This window comes from Piliocolobus tephrosceles, chromosome 10 (assembly GCF_002776525.5).
Source record: "Piliocolobus tephrosceles isolate RC106 chromosome 10, ASM277652v3, whole genome shotgun sequence".
Taxonomy (NCBI): Eukaryota; Metazoa; Chordata; class Mammalia; order Primates; family Cercopithecidae; genus Piliocolobus; species Piliocolobus tephrosceles.
The window spans coordinates 34,732,571-34,747,259 of record NC_045443.1 but is presented as its reverse complement, the minus strand read 5'-3'; the positions used below and the strand labels follow the sequence as shown (position 1 = coordinate 34,747,259).

Sequence of the window (14,689 nt, the reverse complement as noted above, 5' to 3'; positions counted from 1 at the left end):
TTGGGTATATTCTCTTATTCCGACTCCCTTCAAATTAGAAAATGAAAATGGATAGACTCACTGTTGGATCTTCTCCAGGGCCTATGTTTTACGCTTACATAGAGGAGAGTCCTAGAAAGAATGCAGATTTTATAGCCAAAGTGACTTAGGTTGAAACTCTGCCTTAATTTTCTTATCTCTAAAATGGGGCTAGTTCTATCATGCAGAATTATAGTAAATATTTAAAGTAACATGTGAAAAGTGCTTGGAACAAAGTAAACACTCAATAACTGGTGGCTGTAATTGATATTATTGTTTAAAGTAAATTCTTGGTATTATTGAAATGTTGAATTAGTGACTTGGGTTATAATTTGTCTGTATGATATTGTTCTGTGATATAAAACATTGTCCAATGGCATAGACCTCTGAAAATTTGTTCTTTTTGGGGGTGATCCGTTGGAAGTAGCCTTGGTAAATCCTATGTCATCGATATTTTGTGCTATGGTTTTATTATTACAATTTAAGAAAGCTTCACATTTTAATGGATTAGCACAGTTCTTCTGTTTTCCTATTAAAAAGATAATATTTCATTGAACTTTAATAAAAGTTGGTTCATGATAAGACAGCATGCTTCAATGCCTAATGTTGCTCAGAACTAAAGTTAAAATTCTCTCATTAGAATTCCATGGGAATTGGGAGGGAAGAATGTAAGCCAAGATGGAAAAGAGATGTAAATTTTATATTTGTGCTCTATCTTTGGGAGAAGTGCCAAATGGCCTTCTATCACACTGAAAGGAGGGAGAACTAGAAAGTGTAATATTTTTTCCTGTTTTCCACTTGCCCTAAGATGGAGAGACTTAGTTTTTCTAAGCTAAAGTGCAGCATATTGCTTTAAAAGATGCAAAAAGAATAGGTTCCATTTTAGCTATCTAGATATGGTAAAAATTAATACATGATTAATCAGAAACAACTGATTGTTGTGACATATGTGTGTAGGAGATTTTCAGAGCATTCTCCCCAAAACATGGCTAATAAACTGCATTGTATATGGGACTGTTTTGTATAAAAAGAGGAAGAAGGTTATGAATACTTTGATCTCTTCAATTATAAGAATATTTATTGCCTGGCCTTCTCATATACAAGGTTAGGAAATACATTTAAATTTTAGGTAGAAATAACTTATTTTCATTAAAAGAAGATTTAACTTTCAAGTAGGGACAGGAGAAGGAGAAGCATTATGGTTTGTCATACGAATTTTGGGGAGAAGCTGATTTTTGAATGGACTCAGGGCTTGTTTTCTGATTTCCCTGAATAAATAAGAGAGATGATTTGATCTCTAAAAAATTTTTATTTGGTTATTTATTGCTTATTTTTAAAAAGAACTGTGTGATGTTATGTACTGTACTTGTAATAAGTAGCCATACAAGGTTTAATTTTAAATTCTCTCTTTCCACAGTTTGGAAGAACTGAAGTAATTGATAATACTTTAAATCCTGATTTTGTAAGAAAGTTTATTCTGGACTACTTTTTTGAAGAAAGAGAAAATCTTCGTTTTGACTTGTAAGTTCTACTAAAATTTGCATTTAGAAAAATTTGATTTTTAAAGACAATATTACTAATATAAGGCAAGGTCTTATGGTTGCACTGAGTTCTAGATTATATTGGCAGGAAACCAGATTAATTCTGTTCAGAGTGTGGCCCAAGCAAGCCCCCTGCTTTGCATTTTGTAGGTCTGAATACGTATTGAATGAATAGGTGAGCAGTTTAGCCATGCAGGTCGGTGTATATGGATGTTCTTCCCAACTGCCCCGGGCTTCAGTGGATTTCCTACAAGTTCTAGGTATACTCCAAAGTTATCACATCCACTCTTATGGCTGATGTCTCTCAGATATTTGTCTCAACAGCTTCTTAGCATAGCAACTGGATTCCTGCCTAACTATGGCTTCCGTTCATCCCTTGGTAGTCTTGTATTTTTCCAAGGGCCAGGATAATCGAGTCAGCATTTTAAATATATTAAGTGTTCTTGTTACTTTGATACTGAATCTGGCATATTAAAACATTACTGTCAAATCCAACTTCTGTCCACAGAGAACCTAGAGTCAGCCTGTTTATATTATTATAGAGTTTTTGTTCCACAGAAGTGAACTGTAGTGATTGTTGAAGTATTTAGATATGATTAAAAGGAAATCTGTTGTGGGGAGGTGGGTAAAATATGCTTAAAATATCAAAATAATTAAAAGAAATTTATGAACATTAAAAAGATAAATGTCTTGTTTTAAATAGCTGAAAATCCTGATGTACCATGCTTTTACAATTTATAAATACTTTTGATAACAAAAGCTATCAATATCTTATTTGAAAAAGTCATAATTTGCTTCATAATTTAAAAAATAAGAGCTCTTTACTATTAATAGGCTTTCTCATTTTCCTCTAAAATACACATGGTAAAATAACCCGCAGTGCTTGTGTTTAAAAAAGATCTTATACTAGCTTCTTTCTTCAGGAATACTAAATATTTGTCATATTTGTCAAACAAAATTTATTACATCCACATTTGGTTTTTTATTTTTTAGAAACTCTTTTCCAAATAGTAAAAATGAGGCTTATCAGAAGAGAAACTGAGATGGAATGTGGTAACTTCCTGATGATGTCTATGGTACAGGCTGCACTCAGTGTTGCCACTAAAAAGCAGATATAAATCATGTAGTATGTGGTTGAAGTCTCTCATTATTCTGGGCCTTGGTAGCAAGTGCTTTTTAAGATTTTTCTTTTACACCAGCATGGGACTCTTAATTTTTCCTCCTTAATCCCAGACTTAACTTTCTGTTAAAACCAGCCTCTATTTCATGATTCTTTATTCCCCCATTTGTTTTTTTCTTTCTTTTTTCTTCCTTTTTCATTCATCTGCATTATTTTCGTGGTTGAAAGTAATAAATATTTATTACAAACTTTAAGTGATACAGACATGTAAAATGAAAGCTTCCTTTTATCCTAATACAAAAAAGCATCGTCCCCTGCCCCCCAAACCTGCAAATGATTCAATGTATATGCTGGCAGATCTTTTTTTCCCTTTAAGCATATACATATGCATACAGGAATTGCAATAAATATATTTTCCTTTACCTTGTATTTTGCAGGTATCCTTTTATGCCACAAAATATGCATATACCACATTCATTTTAAAGGTTATATAATTTCCATTGTTCAAAAGAACTGCAATTTATTTAACCAAACACTTTCTGATGGGCATTTGTCTGGTTCCATTTTTTCTACTACATATATCCTGCAGTGAGTTTCCTTGGATGCAAATCTTTTTGTAATATATATTTATATATAGTTTACATTTTGAGAGGACACATTACTTAGAGTCAAATTTTAGGATTATAGGATGCAGACCAGAGTATCCACTGTCTGGTTCTAAATCTTTGAAATCAACTTCGTGTGAAAGTTGATTATACGAATTGAGTCATTCTTGTCATACCCAACTAAATCGGAGTCAAGAGGCCAGAGGAAAAAAGCACTTACAGCACGTGTTCCAAGAATTGAATTTTCCACAAGGCCAGTTGCTGAATCCGTTCACTGTAACCCTAAAGAACAGTCATGACCTGCCATGACTCTATGATTGGTTTTACCTACACCATCACTCACCAATCGCCACTTTTGCCAGCTCCCAAAAGCTGCTGTAGTGCCAATGAGTTTTTTTTTTTTTTTCAAAACAATATATAGCATTTCTCTTTCTAATAAAACTCCCAACCTTCTCTTTGTTTTTTGGACATACTGCATGAAAACCACCCTGGTCTGTGTGTATAAACCCTGAATTGCAATTCTGTGCATCCCAAATAAAATATTTAATTTAGAGATTCATCTCTATATTTTATTTTAATTTCAACATTGGAGATCCTATAAGCTTTGTTACTTCCCTGAACTCCTTGTCAGTTACTTAGCTCTGATTTTTAGATCCATGTCCTGCTCTTCATTCATTACGTGATACTCAAAACTCATCTGTTCCAGGAACATTTATCTCAGAGTGACAGGAAACTATAAAGTAACATAAATCAATGTTAAGTAAATAGATATATTTTAACTTCCTTAACTTCCTAATTGAAGTTGAAGCAATTTTTACAGAAACAGTGTAATGTTTGAAATGTGAAAGCATATTGCAAAGTGGAATTAAATAAGTATCATTTTACCTTTTGTATGTATTTGGTTAGTTTCAGAAATTCAAAGAATATCTCCATTTTATATGATTGCTGAAAAGTTCAAACAACTAGGGCTAGAAAAGGTTACCTGCAGAAGATCATGAAGAAGAATAACAAACCCATCCTCTTAGTTCATGTAGTGTCTTCTCTATCACTTTAATTCCTTTTGATTTTCCATTTTTTAGAATACTCACATAATAACCTTTAACCTGAAAGAACAGGCTTATTATTATTATCATCATTATTATTATTGTGATTTCTTCAGGATATCTATGTAAGTAAATGTGGAAATAGTGTAATAGTTCACGAGTTATGTATATATATTATACCTGTGATGATTTTTAAAATACTTAGCAATGTGTTATTCCTAGTAAAAGTAACATAAAAAAGATTAAAGTAGCAATACAAATTACCAGTAGTCCCAACCTCTACCACCCAGAGAACTACTGCAAATATTCTGACATATTGGCAGTATCAACCCTAAGTAAATATATACCGAGATTAATCTCTAAGAAAAGGGTTTATTTGGGAATAATATATAATAATTAGAATTGCAACTGGACATGTACACATGCATACCAGAATGGTTTCTGGTGCGTTCAGAGAGCAAAAGGAAAGGCTGGAGTTCTACTGGGAAAAGAGACAAATTACATAGGTTGTTTTGAAAGAAAGTTTATTGATGCTGGTTGTGTTTTACAGAAGCTAGCGATCTCTGTTTGGTAAGGGGTGGCAATTACTAGGTTAAACTTGTCTCAAGATGATAGCAGGTCCTTGAGGTTTTGGATTGGGCTTGTGAGACAGTTCTTGGAGTAGGTGTTTGTGACTCCCAAGTGATTTTCCCCATGGCTCTGCTGCCCCTTCAGCCCTGATTCTATTTTAGTTGGGTGTGACAAAAATGGCCTCATTTTATCTGATCAATTTTTATTGCAGTAACATAGTTCGTTGAAGGAACAGCATGATGAAAGATGCGCTAGTGTAAACTAGCCAACAGATAGATGTAAATGGTTTTCAGAATTGTTTTGGATTTACTTAATACCTATTGATTTTGTAAAATTCTAAAAAAATTAAAAAAGAAACTTTGAACATGTTTTATCTAAACTGGAGAAATGGCTTTTATAAACTTAAAAAAATTTCAGTGCTTAAACAATTGTAGTGACAGTAGAGAAAAAGAGAAACACATAGAGAGTGACAACTTATTTCTGCTACCACAGACCCAAATTCTTGTAAGTACTATAATAGTTAACCGATATTAATTTTTATTATTGTTACTATGTTATGTCTGAGATATATTTTCAAGATTACCTTATCAGCTATGAGTCCTAAAATTCCCTTGCCTTTTTGATCCGGTATGTACTTATTCTCAAGAGACATGGTTTCTCTCGTCATGTTATGTATATATCACAGAGAAAGTAATAAACTTTGACATTTATTTATTTTTATTATAATTATCACACTGATGATAATACAGGTTCCTAATAAATCCACTTTGTTGTCATGGTTGAAAACTTTATTATTGGTAGAGCAGCTGTACCAAAATGCATTTGAGCAGGAAGTGTGGCTAGCCTTATCACTTCATAGTATGTGCCAGATATAGGATAATTTAGAAATTACACTTCTCATTCGTGTTTCCATTCGGACTGGAACACTAAAAAGGAATTCCTGAGTCTAGATATGACTTACCTAGAGAATTATTTTCTTTCTTGATAAATAAAATGGTGCTAATCATGAAATGTATAATGTTACCATAAAATATTTTAGATAGATCTCAGCCCTTTGAGGAAAAATAAGTTGTTTTATTTCTTCTAGTATAGTTGTCCCAATACAATGTCAACTGTGATTTTTTTCCACTGGTTAAGGGCTCCCTTAACAATGTCAAAGTCTAATTTCATGCCTTTTCAGTCACTTCTGTTTCTTAAAACCGTGTTACTCTTTTAATTGTTAGGTACTTTTTATTTTAAAACTTTAATCTCAAACTTAATTTAAGACTTTTCACTTCCTTTCCCTTCAACTGGAGCTGTTGCCCAGCTCCTTGCAGGACAGAAGGGAGGTGGGAATGCAAAAAGGTAGGCGGTGTTGGGAGACTGAGATGTGGTTCTCCTATTGTCCAAAAAATCCAGACCTTATATGGGAATCAGCCTCAGGGGACACATTTTAAGCACCCTGCTTGTCTTGTCCTTATGGAGGAGGGGCCAAAGAGGACATTATTCTATGTTTTTCATCTCTCAGAAAACACTTTCTAGAACTTTCCAGTGAGTTTCTCTTCCATTGACGGCCCGAGGGTGGACTTGCAGCAGGGCCCCATAGCTTACTGATGAACCAGATGCAGCACTCCCCTTCTTGCAGGCATCCCAGATTTTGGAGCCATACTTTACTTGGCTTTCGAGAGTAGAAAGAACCTCCCTACTACCCCCCAACAGAGAGGGAAAAGTAATCACTTATAAACAGTGTGTTCATCACCTGGCGATGGACTGGTCCCCTGAACTTTAGGGAGAAAGCATGTGACCCTGCGATTGACTCAGTAGCTCTGAACTAAGCATGATCACATATTTTGTTTTTCTCTTTGGGCCTTAGTTGCAATTCCAGAAATACAAGAAAAATTTCCATCAATATCTGTTACTCTCGAATCAAAAACATAATCCTTGAGGTGCACCCAAATCAGCTACTGCCAATTCATTACTATAGTAGTAAGGTTTCAATGGCAGGATGAAGTTGTTTACAAAATTTGTTACTAAATTTAGGCACAGTGGTAAGATGCATCCTCTTAGGAGAAACCACCAAGCTTCCTCCATGATGATATATTCTCTCTTCCTTAAAGAAAATATGGAACTCATAAACAGATACACAGGTACACGTATACATTGTAACCAGTTAGGATGTAGTGTTTATGTTATGACCTGTGAGAGTGAGGCCTAGAGAAGTCTTGATATATTTAGAAAAGTTAGAAGAAAAATTGTGTTAAAAGAGAGATGGTAATTTTAGGCTAGGCATGGTGGCTCATGCCTGTAATCCCAGCACTTTTGGGAGGCTGAGGGGGGTGGATTACTTGAGTAGTTCGAGACCAGCCTGGCCAACATGGTGAAACCCTGTCTCTACTAAAAATAGAAAAATTAGCCAGGTGTGGTGGCGGGCACCTATGTCACCCACCTATATGACTCTGGAGGCTGAGGCAGGAGAAACACTTGAACCGGGAAGGCGGAAGTTGCAGTGAGCTGAGATTGCACCAGTGTACTCCAGCCTGGGCAACAGAGTGAGACTCTGTCTCCAAAAAAAAGAGAAAAGAAAAATGGTAATTTCTAATGCTTTATACTCTAACATATTGTATTCAGGTGTATGATATAAATTACCTATGAGATAATGGTATTTAAAAAGCTTTGTAAAATACAGTGAAAGAGGCTTGTATTTGAAGATACTTATGCTTTTTGTGATGAAAACATTTTCCTTTTACTTCTTAACTGAACATTTGATGTCATTTCTCCCCAATCCACACTCGGTTCTTTAGAAGATAATTTGCAGAGTTGATTTTTGAGAAGGAGCTAGCACAGTTATATTTCATCTCTGATATTGTTTTAGTTGCTAATTTCAATCTTACCTTAAAATTTTCTTATATAAGAAACATTTCTTGGTTAAAAATGTATATTTTTTGTACTAGCAACTGTAGTTCTACAGTGAATGTTGGCAATTTGCTGATTTAAAATTCTAGGCTATAGCTGTTGAAAGTGCTCAGAATGCCTTGACGTGAAGGAGAGTAATTTGTAATTCTTCTGAGGCAGGCTTTTGCATCATGCGTTGTTTTTTGTTTTGTTTTGTTTTCTTGTTGTTTTTTTTTTTTGGTGTTGTAAAGTTTAATTATAAAATTATGAAAATAGATTCATTTATGTAGGTAAACAGGTCATAATGAGTGTGTGCTGTTGGAAGAGAGAGGGAATTAACTTCCTCCTTATTTAAAAAATAATAACAAGAAGTCATATTCTCTGCATTTAATCCTTCATCTTTCTGCTTCTCCCTATGGAAAGTAGTCTCTCCTCCAGAAGTCACAGGACTTCTGGAGGAGAGACTACTTGGATAAACACAGAGAAAGCTCTAAATATTTTAACTTTTATCATGGACATTTTCAAGCATATTCAAAAGTGGCATGTATATATTGCCGGTCTTGGTTCATTTACTTCCTCCAGGTTATTTGTTATATACTTACTTCTGAATCACTTTAAAGCAAATCATTTCACCTTTCAATACTTCAAAATAAAGCCCTCACACATAAGGGTGCTTATTTATAATCCTCCTGTTTGTTTACTTGTTTTTAGAAGACCACCTTACCCCAAATAAGTACTTAATGGCAGCTAACATTCAGGCCATTTGGAAATTTCTCTGATTGTCTTAAAAATGTCTTACAATTAGTTTGTTTAAGTACGATTCCAAACAAGAGTCACACATTGTATTTTTCTCCTGTGTCTCCTGTATTCTATAATAATCTCCTTCCCCTTTTTAATACCAGTTATCTGTTGATGAGATTCAGAATATTTTTTAAAAGAGAAGGTGAGACAAGACATTCCATCTCTATAGAGTGGCTCTGTGTGTTATCTCTCACATCCCATCACTTGGAGTAATAAGCTGATTGTTTAGGTATTGTTTGCCTAATCTATCCATTAGAAAAGACCTTGTCCTTTCACCTCGAAGCCTTAGTATCCTTGGATAATTATTACCTAGAACCATTGCAATTCTAAAGCTAGTTTATGGTGAACATTCTTTGCTAGGCAGTGAATGGACCCTTGCCTAGCATCCATATACTCAGTGAACATTTATTGATTGAGATGCTTTCTTTATTTGTGAAAACATTCTTGTTATGTGAGAGAGGAGACTTTAACCTTTAAAAAGGCAGTTAATTTTTGGTAGGAAGCTATTCACAAGGAATTTGAAGTGAATATGATTTGGGAGAAGGACTGTAGTCAGTACAAATATTTTCCTATACAAGAATTTGGCAAATTGAAGGTATTTTGACTATCAGTGTCCCCTCTACTTCCACAAACTCTTTAATGCCAGGGGATAAAGTGATAATGAATGATCTTATTGCCGAATCTCTTCAAGAACTGACTAATTTCTGGTACCAACTGGTCAAAACTAGAACACATGGTAGTCTTATTTAAATATGTTTCTGTTTCCATAAAATGTATGTTTTCTTTAAGTTCTGTGATTAGGGAAAAATAATGTCTCATTACTCCAGCCAATTTAACAATAGCATTTAAGATAGTAAGTAAAAATTAAAATGTGTGCTAAGGACAGCCTGTTACCAGGATCTGTTTGTTAAATAAGTAATTTGATTTTTAAAAATATTTTGAGATAAACACAGATTCATTCACATGATGTTGTAAAAAATAATACAGAAATTATACAGAGAGACCTGTGTATCCTTTACCTAGGTTCTCCCAGTAGCAACATCTTGCAATATCACAAATAGGATATTGACATTTATCCTGGCAACATACAGAACACTTCTATCACCACAAGGATCCCTCATGTTGCCCTTTGAAATGATGTCTAGAGAAGAGGGCTTTTCAGTTTTTAAGGAATTTTGAAGTAAGTTGAAAAGTACTAGGCTACTACTGACACACAGAAAAGAGAAATTTTAAACATAAGTGCAGAAAAGAGAAAGTTTAAACTTATCAAAAAGCGGAATTGATTATTGAGAAAATATTAAGACTTGTTAGGTGTTTAGAAATGAAAGAACCCAAGGATCATGAATTCTACCATTGGCATGTAAGCCACAGATTGTGTGAAACTTTAAAATTGGCCAAGTTTTTCTTCCTATTGGTATTATTTTGGATTTCATTTTTATATTATTTATGTGTTCTGGAAAATACTGTTTTTTTTTTTTTTTTTTTCCTAGCTGTATTTTGTGGAAATAACTTGAGTTTTGTATTTCAATTTTTTAGGTATGATGTTGATTCAAAGAGCCCCAACTTATCCAAACATGTAAGTTCATATTTTTATGTTTTTATAACATTATAATATAATGATTAGTACTTATGCTGACTTATTAATATTAAAGTTATACACCTATTAAGTTATTCATGTAACATGATCGTCATAGAAAATAAGTAACATTTTAAAAGAACCCCAGAAAAACATTTTGGAGGAGCTAATTTAAAAAAGTGACCTTTAGCAAGTAAAACGGACTAATCTTCTTTTTAATTTTTAATTTTAATTTTTTAAATAAATGATGATTGCAGTTCCCAGTGATGTTTGAAGTTGGATCAAGTTAAGCAAGATGAAGTAATGAGCCTGTGTCTTTTTGAAAGGTTTAACTTCTGAGAGAATGGGAAGTAGTTGAGTGTAGGTAGAGTGGTTTGTTATTTATTTATTTATTTTTTTTTGTAGTTTATTTACCAATATTTCCTGAATACCTGTATATGCCAGGCACTGTACTAGTTTCAGAGGGCATAATATGGGCAAGATAGACATAATCTCTGTCCTCAAGCCACTTACAGTTTTGTTTTCTTTTTGGGGTCCCTCCTTCAATCTATTCCTCTTTTATCAAGAGCTCTAGTTGCTAGGCAACAATTGTTACCTGGGGAGGTTTCCAGGTCCAGGAGTAGTTGGGCATCAGAGCTAGACAGAAAAAGAGGTGCAGATGGGAAGGGAGGAATGAGAGTGAGATACTCCAGCAAAATATTGTGCTAATCCATCAACTTGTCTATTGACCTGTGAAGTTGGAATTAGGCCACCCCCAGTAGGAAGGGCTGAATGAGGGTGAAAACAGCATTCTGAAAGGGGATAACTGAGGTGCCAGGTGAAATCTGGGTACACAGATGTAGAATTAGCAGCTGTGTCAGGGTTAGGAGGCTGGCTGGACTAACAGTGCCCAGAAATGTAGGAGGGCAAGATTTTTTTAACTTTTCCACTGTTGTAGGCTGTCAAACTAAAATAGATAGACATGCGATTTCCCATGAAGTTTGGAGAAGGGGAGTGCAATGATTCAGAAAAGAGATGAGACAGAAAGGGGGATTACAAGCTAGGAAACAGATTTGGAAACTCTGGGAACCTGGATATGTATGGTGGTAAAAATCACATTTACTACTGCCCCCTTCACTGAAGGAGGCATGAGATTTATTTGTGTTATGAAGCATACAGCAGAATCATGGGAAGAAGTATTCAGGAACAGTCTGTCTAAGTGATTTACCTCTTTACAGGTTGAAAAAAAAAATGCTGCAACAAGCTTATTGCTCTCCATAAGTAAAGTTCGTTGTGGTTGCCATGCCACCTTCCTGCTCATGATTAAGGTTTATAGCATTGTGACTAGACATTTACAATTTATTTGCATAACTATATTGGAAGTTTTCCAAATGTCCTAAAAAGAATCAGAAAAGAAACTGCATTTTATAGTTGTTGAGTTATAAGGAAAGAAGTGTATTCACTTCTCACTCATAGGTGGTTGATTAAAGGGATTATGAGCATGTCGTAAATGTGAAGTGTAACTTGACTTTATGGAAGCTGGCATTGGAAACAGGGTGGTGAATTGTGAGTGAGATATCTATCCTCTCCACTTCCCGTTCTCTCTCTCAGGCCACATATTCTTTTTACCATGTCTTTTCTCTGAGCTTCTGCTTCTCTCTGAAGACCAGGTTTCTCTGTTTGGGGAAATGACCTCACTACTTCTAACTGGACATAGACTTCCAAGTACCACTCTCCCTGAATATAGTTTCTGTGTTTCTTAGTACAAACTACTCTTTAAAGGGCATACTAACTGGCAGGTAAGGACATTTCCACTGGGTTGGATATTTTGAGTGAAGTTGGGAACATGTGTTTCCTATTAGTGTAGTTGCCTTGAGTACAGGGCAGAGAGAAGTGTATGGGATAGGAAGGTACCTCAAACATGGCTAATTCTTTTCCCTTTAATAGTCACTAGTGACTAAATTTTATTATATAAGAGATATTCCTCCTAGAAACCATAAATGTATATTTCATTGCAAATCTTTCTCTTTTGTAGGAATACTTTTATTTTCATAAGAACATTTTATCTTCTCATCGTAAGAAATTTTATCTTTACACTGCCTTACCCTCATGATCACTCTTTTACTATCTCCTCGTCAGGTTTTCACTTCTGCTTAAACTACCCCGACATAGGTTAGATCAAGATTGAGTATCTCCTCTTCACTCGTTACCTCTTAATCTCTCTCTCTCTCTCTCTTTTCCAAACTGAATTGACTACTCCATTCTTGAAACATTCGTTTCTAACTTCCACAGAAACTCCCTTGCTGCTTCTCCAGCCTCCCTGTTTACCCATTATCTGTCACTTTAAGCTTTATTTCCTCCTCTTATCCCTTAATATTATTTTTTCTCATAGCTTTATTTTCAATTTTTATCTCATCTCACTGTATAAACTCTTTTGGGGAGAGCTCAGCCGTATCCCTACCATTCCTGATGACCCTCAAGTGTTTATCCCTCTGGATACCTTAGCAAATGTAAGTTTCAAAAGCTTGTTAACTCAAGTAGATCTAAAATTTATGATTTTTTCCTTCCAGATCATGTGCTTCTGCTTCTGTGATTTATCTTGAGAGTAATTCATCAACACAGTTTACTCAGTTAGAAAACTTGGATGCAGGGTTAACCACTTTCTGTCTCACATTTGACATTCACTGAGTCACCAAGTCCTGTTCCTTCTAACAAAAAAATGCTTCTCTTTCTGTCTTCTTCTTTCCCTTCTTGCTGTTATTGCCTTAGTTCAGATTCTCATTACTTTTCCACGGAGGTATTGCATTGTCTCCTGTAGGTCCCATGGTTTATATTATTTCACATTTTAAGCTATCCTTTATATTTGTATCTGTGTTATATTTTAAAACTATATTTAGTCGACTATATGGATTAGTTAATAAGTGCCTGAGCTTATAAGTGGGTGAAGCATGTCGAAAGAGAAGAAAAATGTGTTTTTGGAATGTTATAAGAACTATGAGAGATGACTATCTAGAATTTCTGTTAGAAATTAACAGCAAAAGCCGTTCCTTAATTGAAAGCATACAAGTACGATTTTAGGTAAAGGGGCATATAACTCTTTCAACCCAAAAGGAATTCATGAGGATTTTTGAAGATCAGACAGAATCGGTGAACAAGATAGGTTTATTCCCTGAGGATATGATTCGTTAAGACTGTTGTTGTCTGCCTGCCAATTTTGCACAGTGAAATAAATATAAACTGGAACCTTTTAGGGAAGACTGCTAAGTGCCCAGATTGCATGTGGCATAAAGGCACTTATTTATTTTTTTACAAAAGGGATTTTGTAGCAAGAGAGACCACTTGAATTAGTAATAATAATTTTTTTCATTCTCATTTCTGATAATTTTGAAAGAATTTTCTTTCAGGATGACTTTATTTGGTGTTCGGTACTTAAGACTCTTGGGTCAAATTCCTATTTTTTGATCCTGTTAGGGAAAATGGAGATAGAATATAGAGCTACACCTTAGATTTCTAACATTGCAAATAAATATGATGTAAGACATAAAGGATCATAATTACTTTAATTCATTCTATTTCTGATGGAAACGTGTTTTAGTGAAAATCATTGTGCACCAGGCAAAGACTTATGCAATCTAGGGACATCTTTCTTTAGAAGATTTATTCGGTTTACGATTCTCTGAGGAAATAGCTTTACTAAGATATTTTTCCCTATAATGTTAGGCCCTGTGAACAAAACATGGCATTTTGAATTCCGAGTTTGTTCTCTAAGGTGCTAGTGAACCTACTAATCTTAATATCACTAGCAGAACTACATTGCATACTTTCATTTGCTTAATTAAACTGCATGAGCCAAATCATTAATGAAAGGATTAATGACAGGCCCATAATTGGTGTGTATAGGATTCTGGATTGCATGTTGGACCAGATTACATAGAAACTGTACTCTGTATACTATAATCCACAAGGCAATCCAAAATACATTTATCCACTTGATTGGTTGCAGAAGGCACCACTAAAATTTTTGTTTCGGATGTATTCATGGCTCACTGGATTATTTTGGCCACTAGACACTAGCCTTCAGTGAAGATGTATATTTTTTAACACACTTTCTAAATATTATAAATATAAACTTTCACATACAGATCAACTTTAAAAATTTTATTTGAATGTTGTTTCGACTATGAAATGGATTTTCTCATAGAAACAGATTTTTAAGTGGGGCAAGATTCTTTCATTAGAGTATAAAGCTAATTTCACCTATATATAGATGAACTGAATTCTAAAGTATTCATATATATTCATGTAGGCAGACAGGCAATAAGTATAGGACAGGCACTTGTCATGATGGGGAATATAGCAATGAATAAAACAAACAAGGCCTCTCTCCTAAAGTAGCTTACATATTGGAATTGAAGAGGTGAAGCGAGCAGATTTACTCAGTGAACATGAATGCAATAAATGATTAAGATACTTTACTTTCTTTACAGTACTTAAACTAATAAGATATTGATACTGGGAGAGAGTGACTGGGGAAGCACCAGTAGTTAGAAGCTGAGGTTTCCCTA

General features: G+C 34.5%; 1 protein-coding gene across 1 annotated transcript in view; it reads left to right on the top strand.

Moving 5' to 3' along the window:
• The window catches only part of CPNE8 (copine 8), a 231,885-nt gene that overhangs the window by 58,295 nt on the left and 158,901 nt on the right, over window positions 1-14,689 (top strand). Inside the window, exons 4-5 of the mRNA XM_026449597.2 lie at window positions 1,436-1,539; window positions 10,106-10,145. Of these exons, the coding sequence (XP_026305382.1) occupies window positions 1,436-1,539; window positions 10,106-10,145 (144 nt within the window). The remainder of the gene's footprint in view (window positions 1-1,435; window positions 1,540-10,105; window positions 10,146-14,689) is intronic.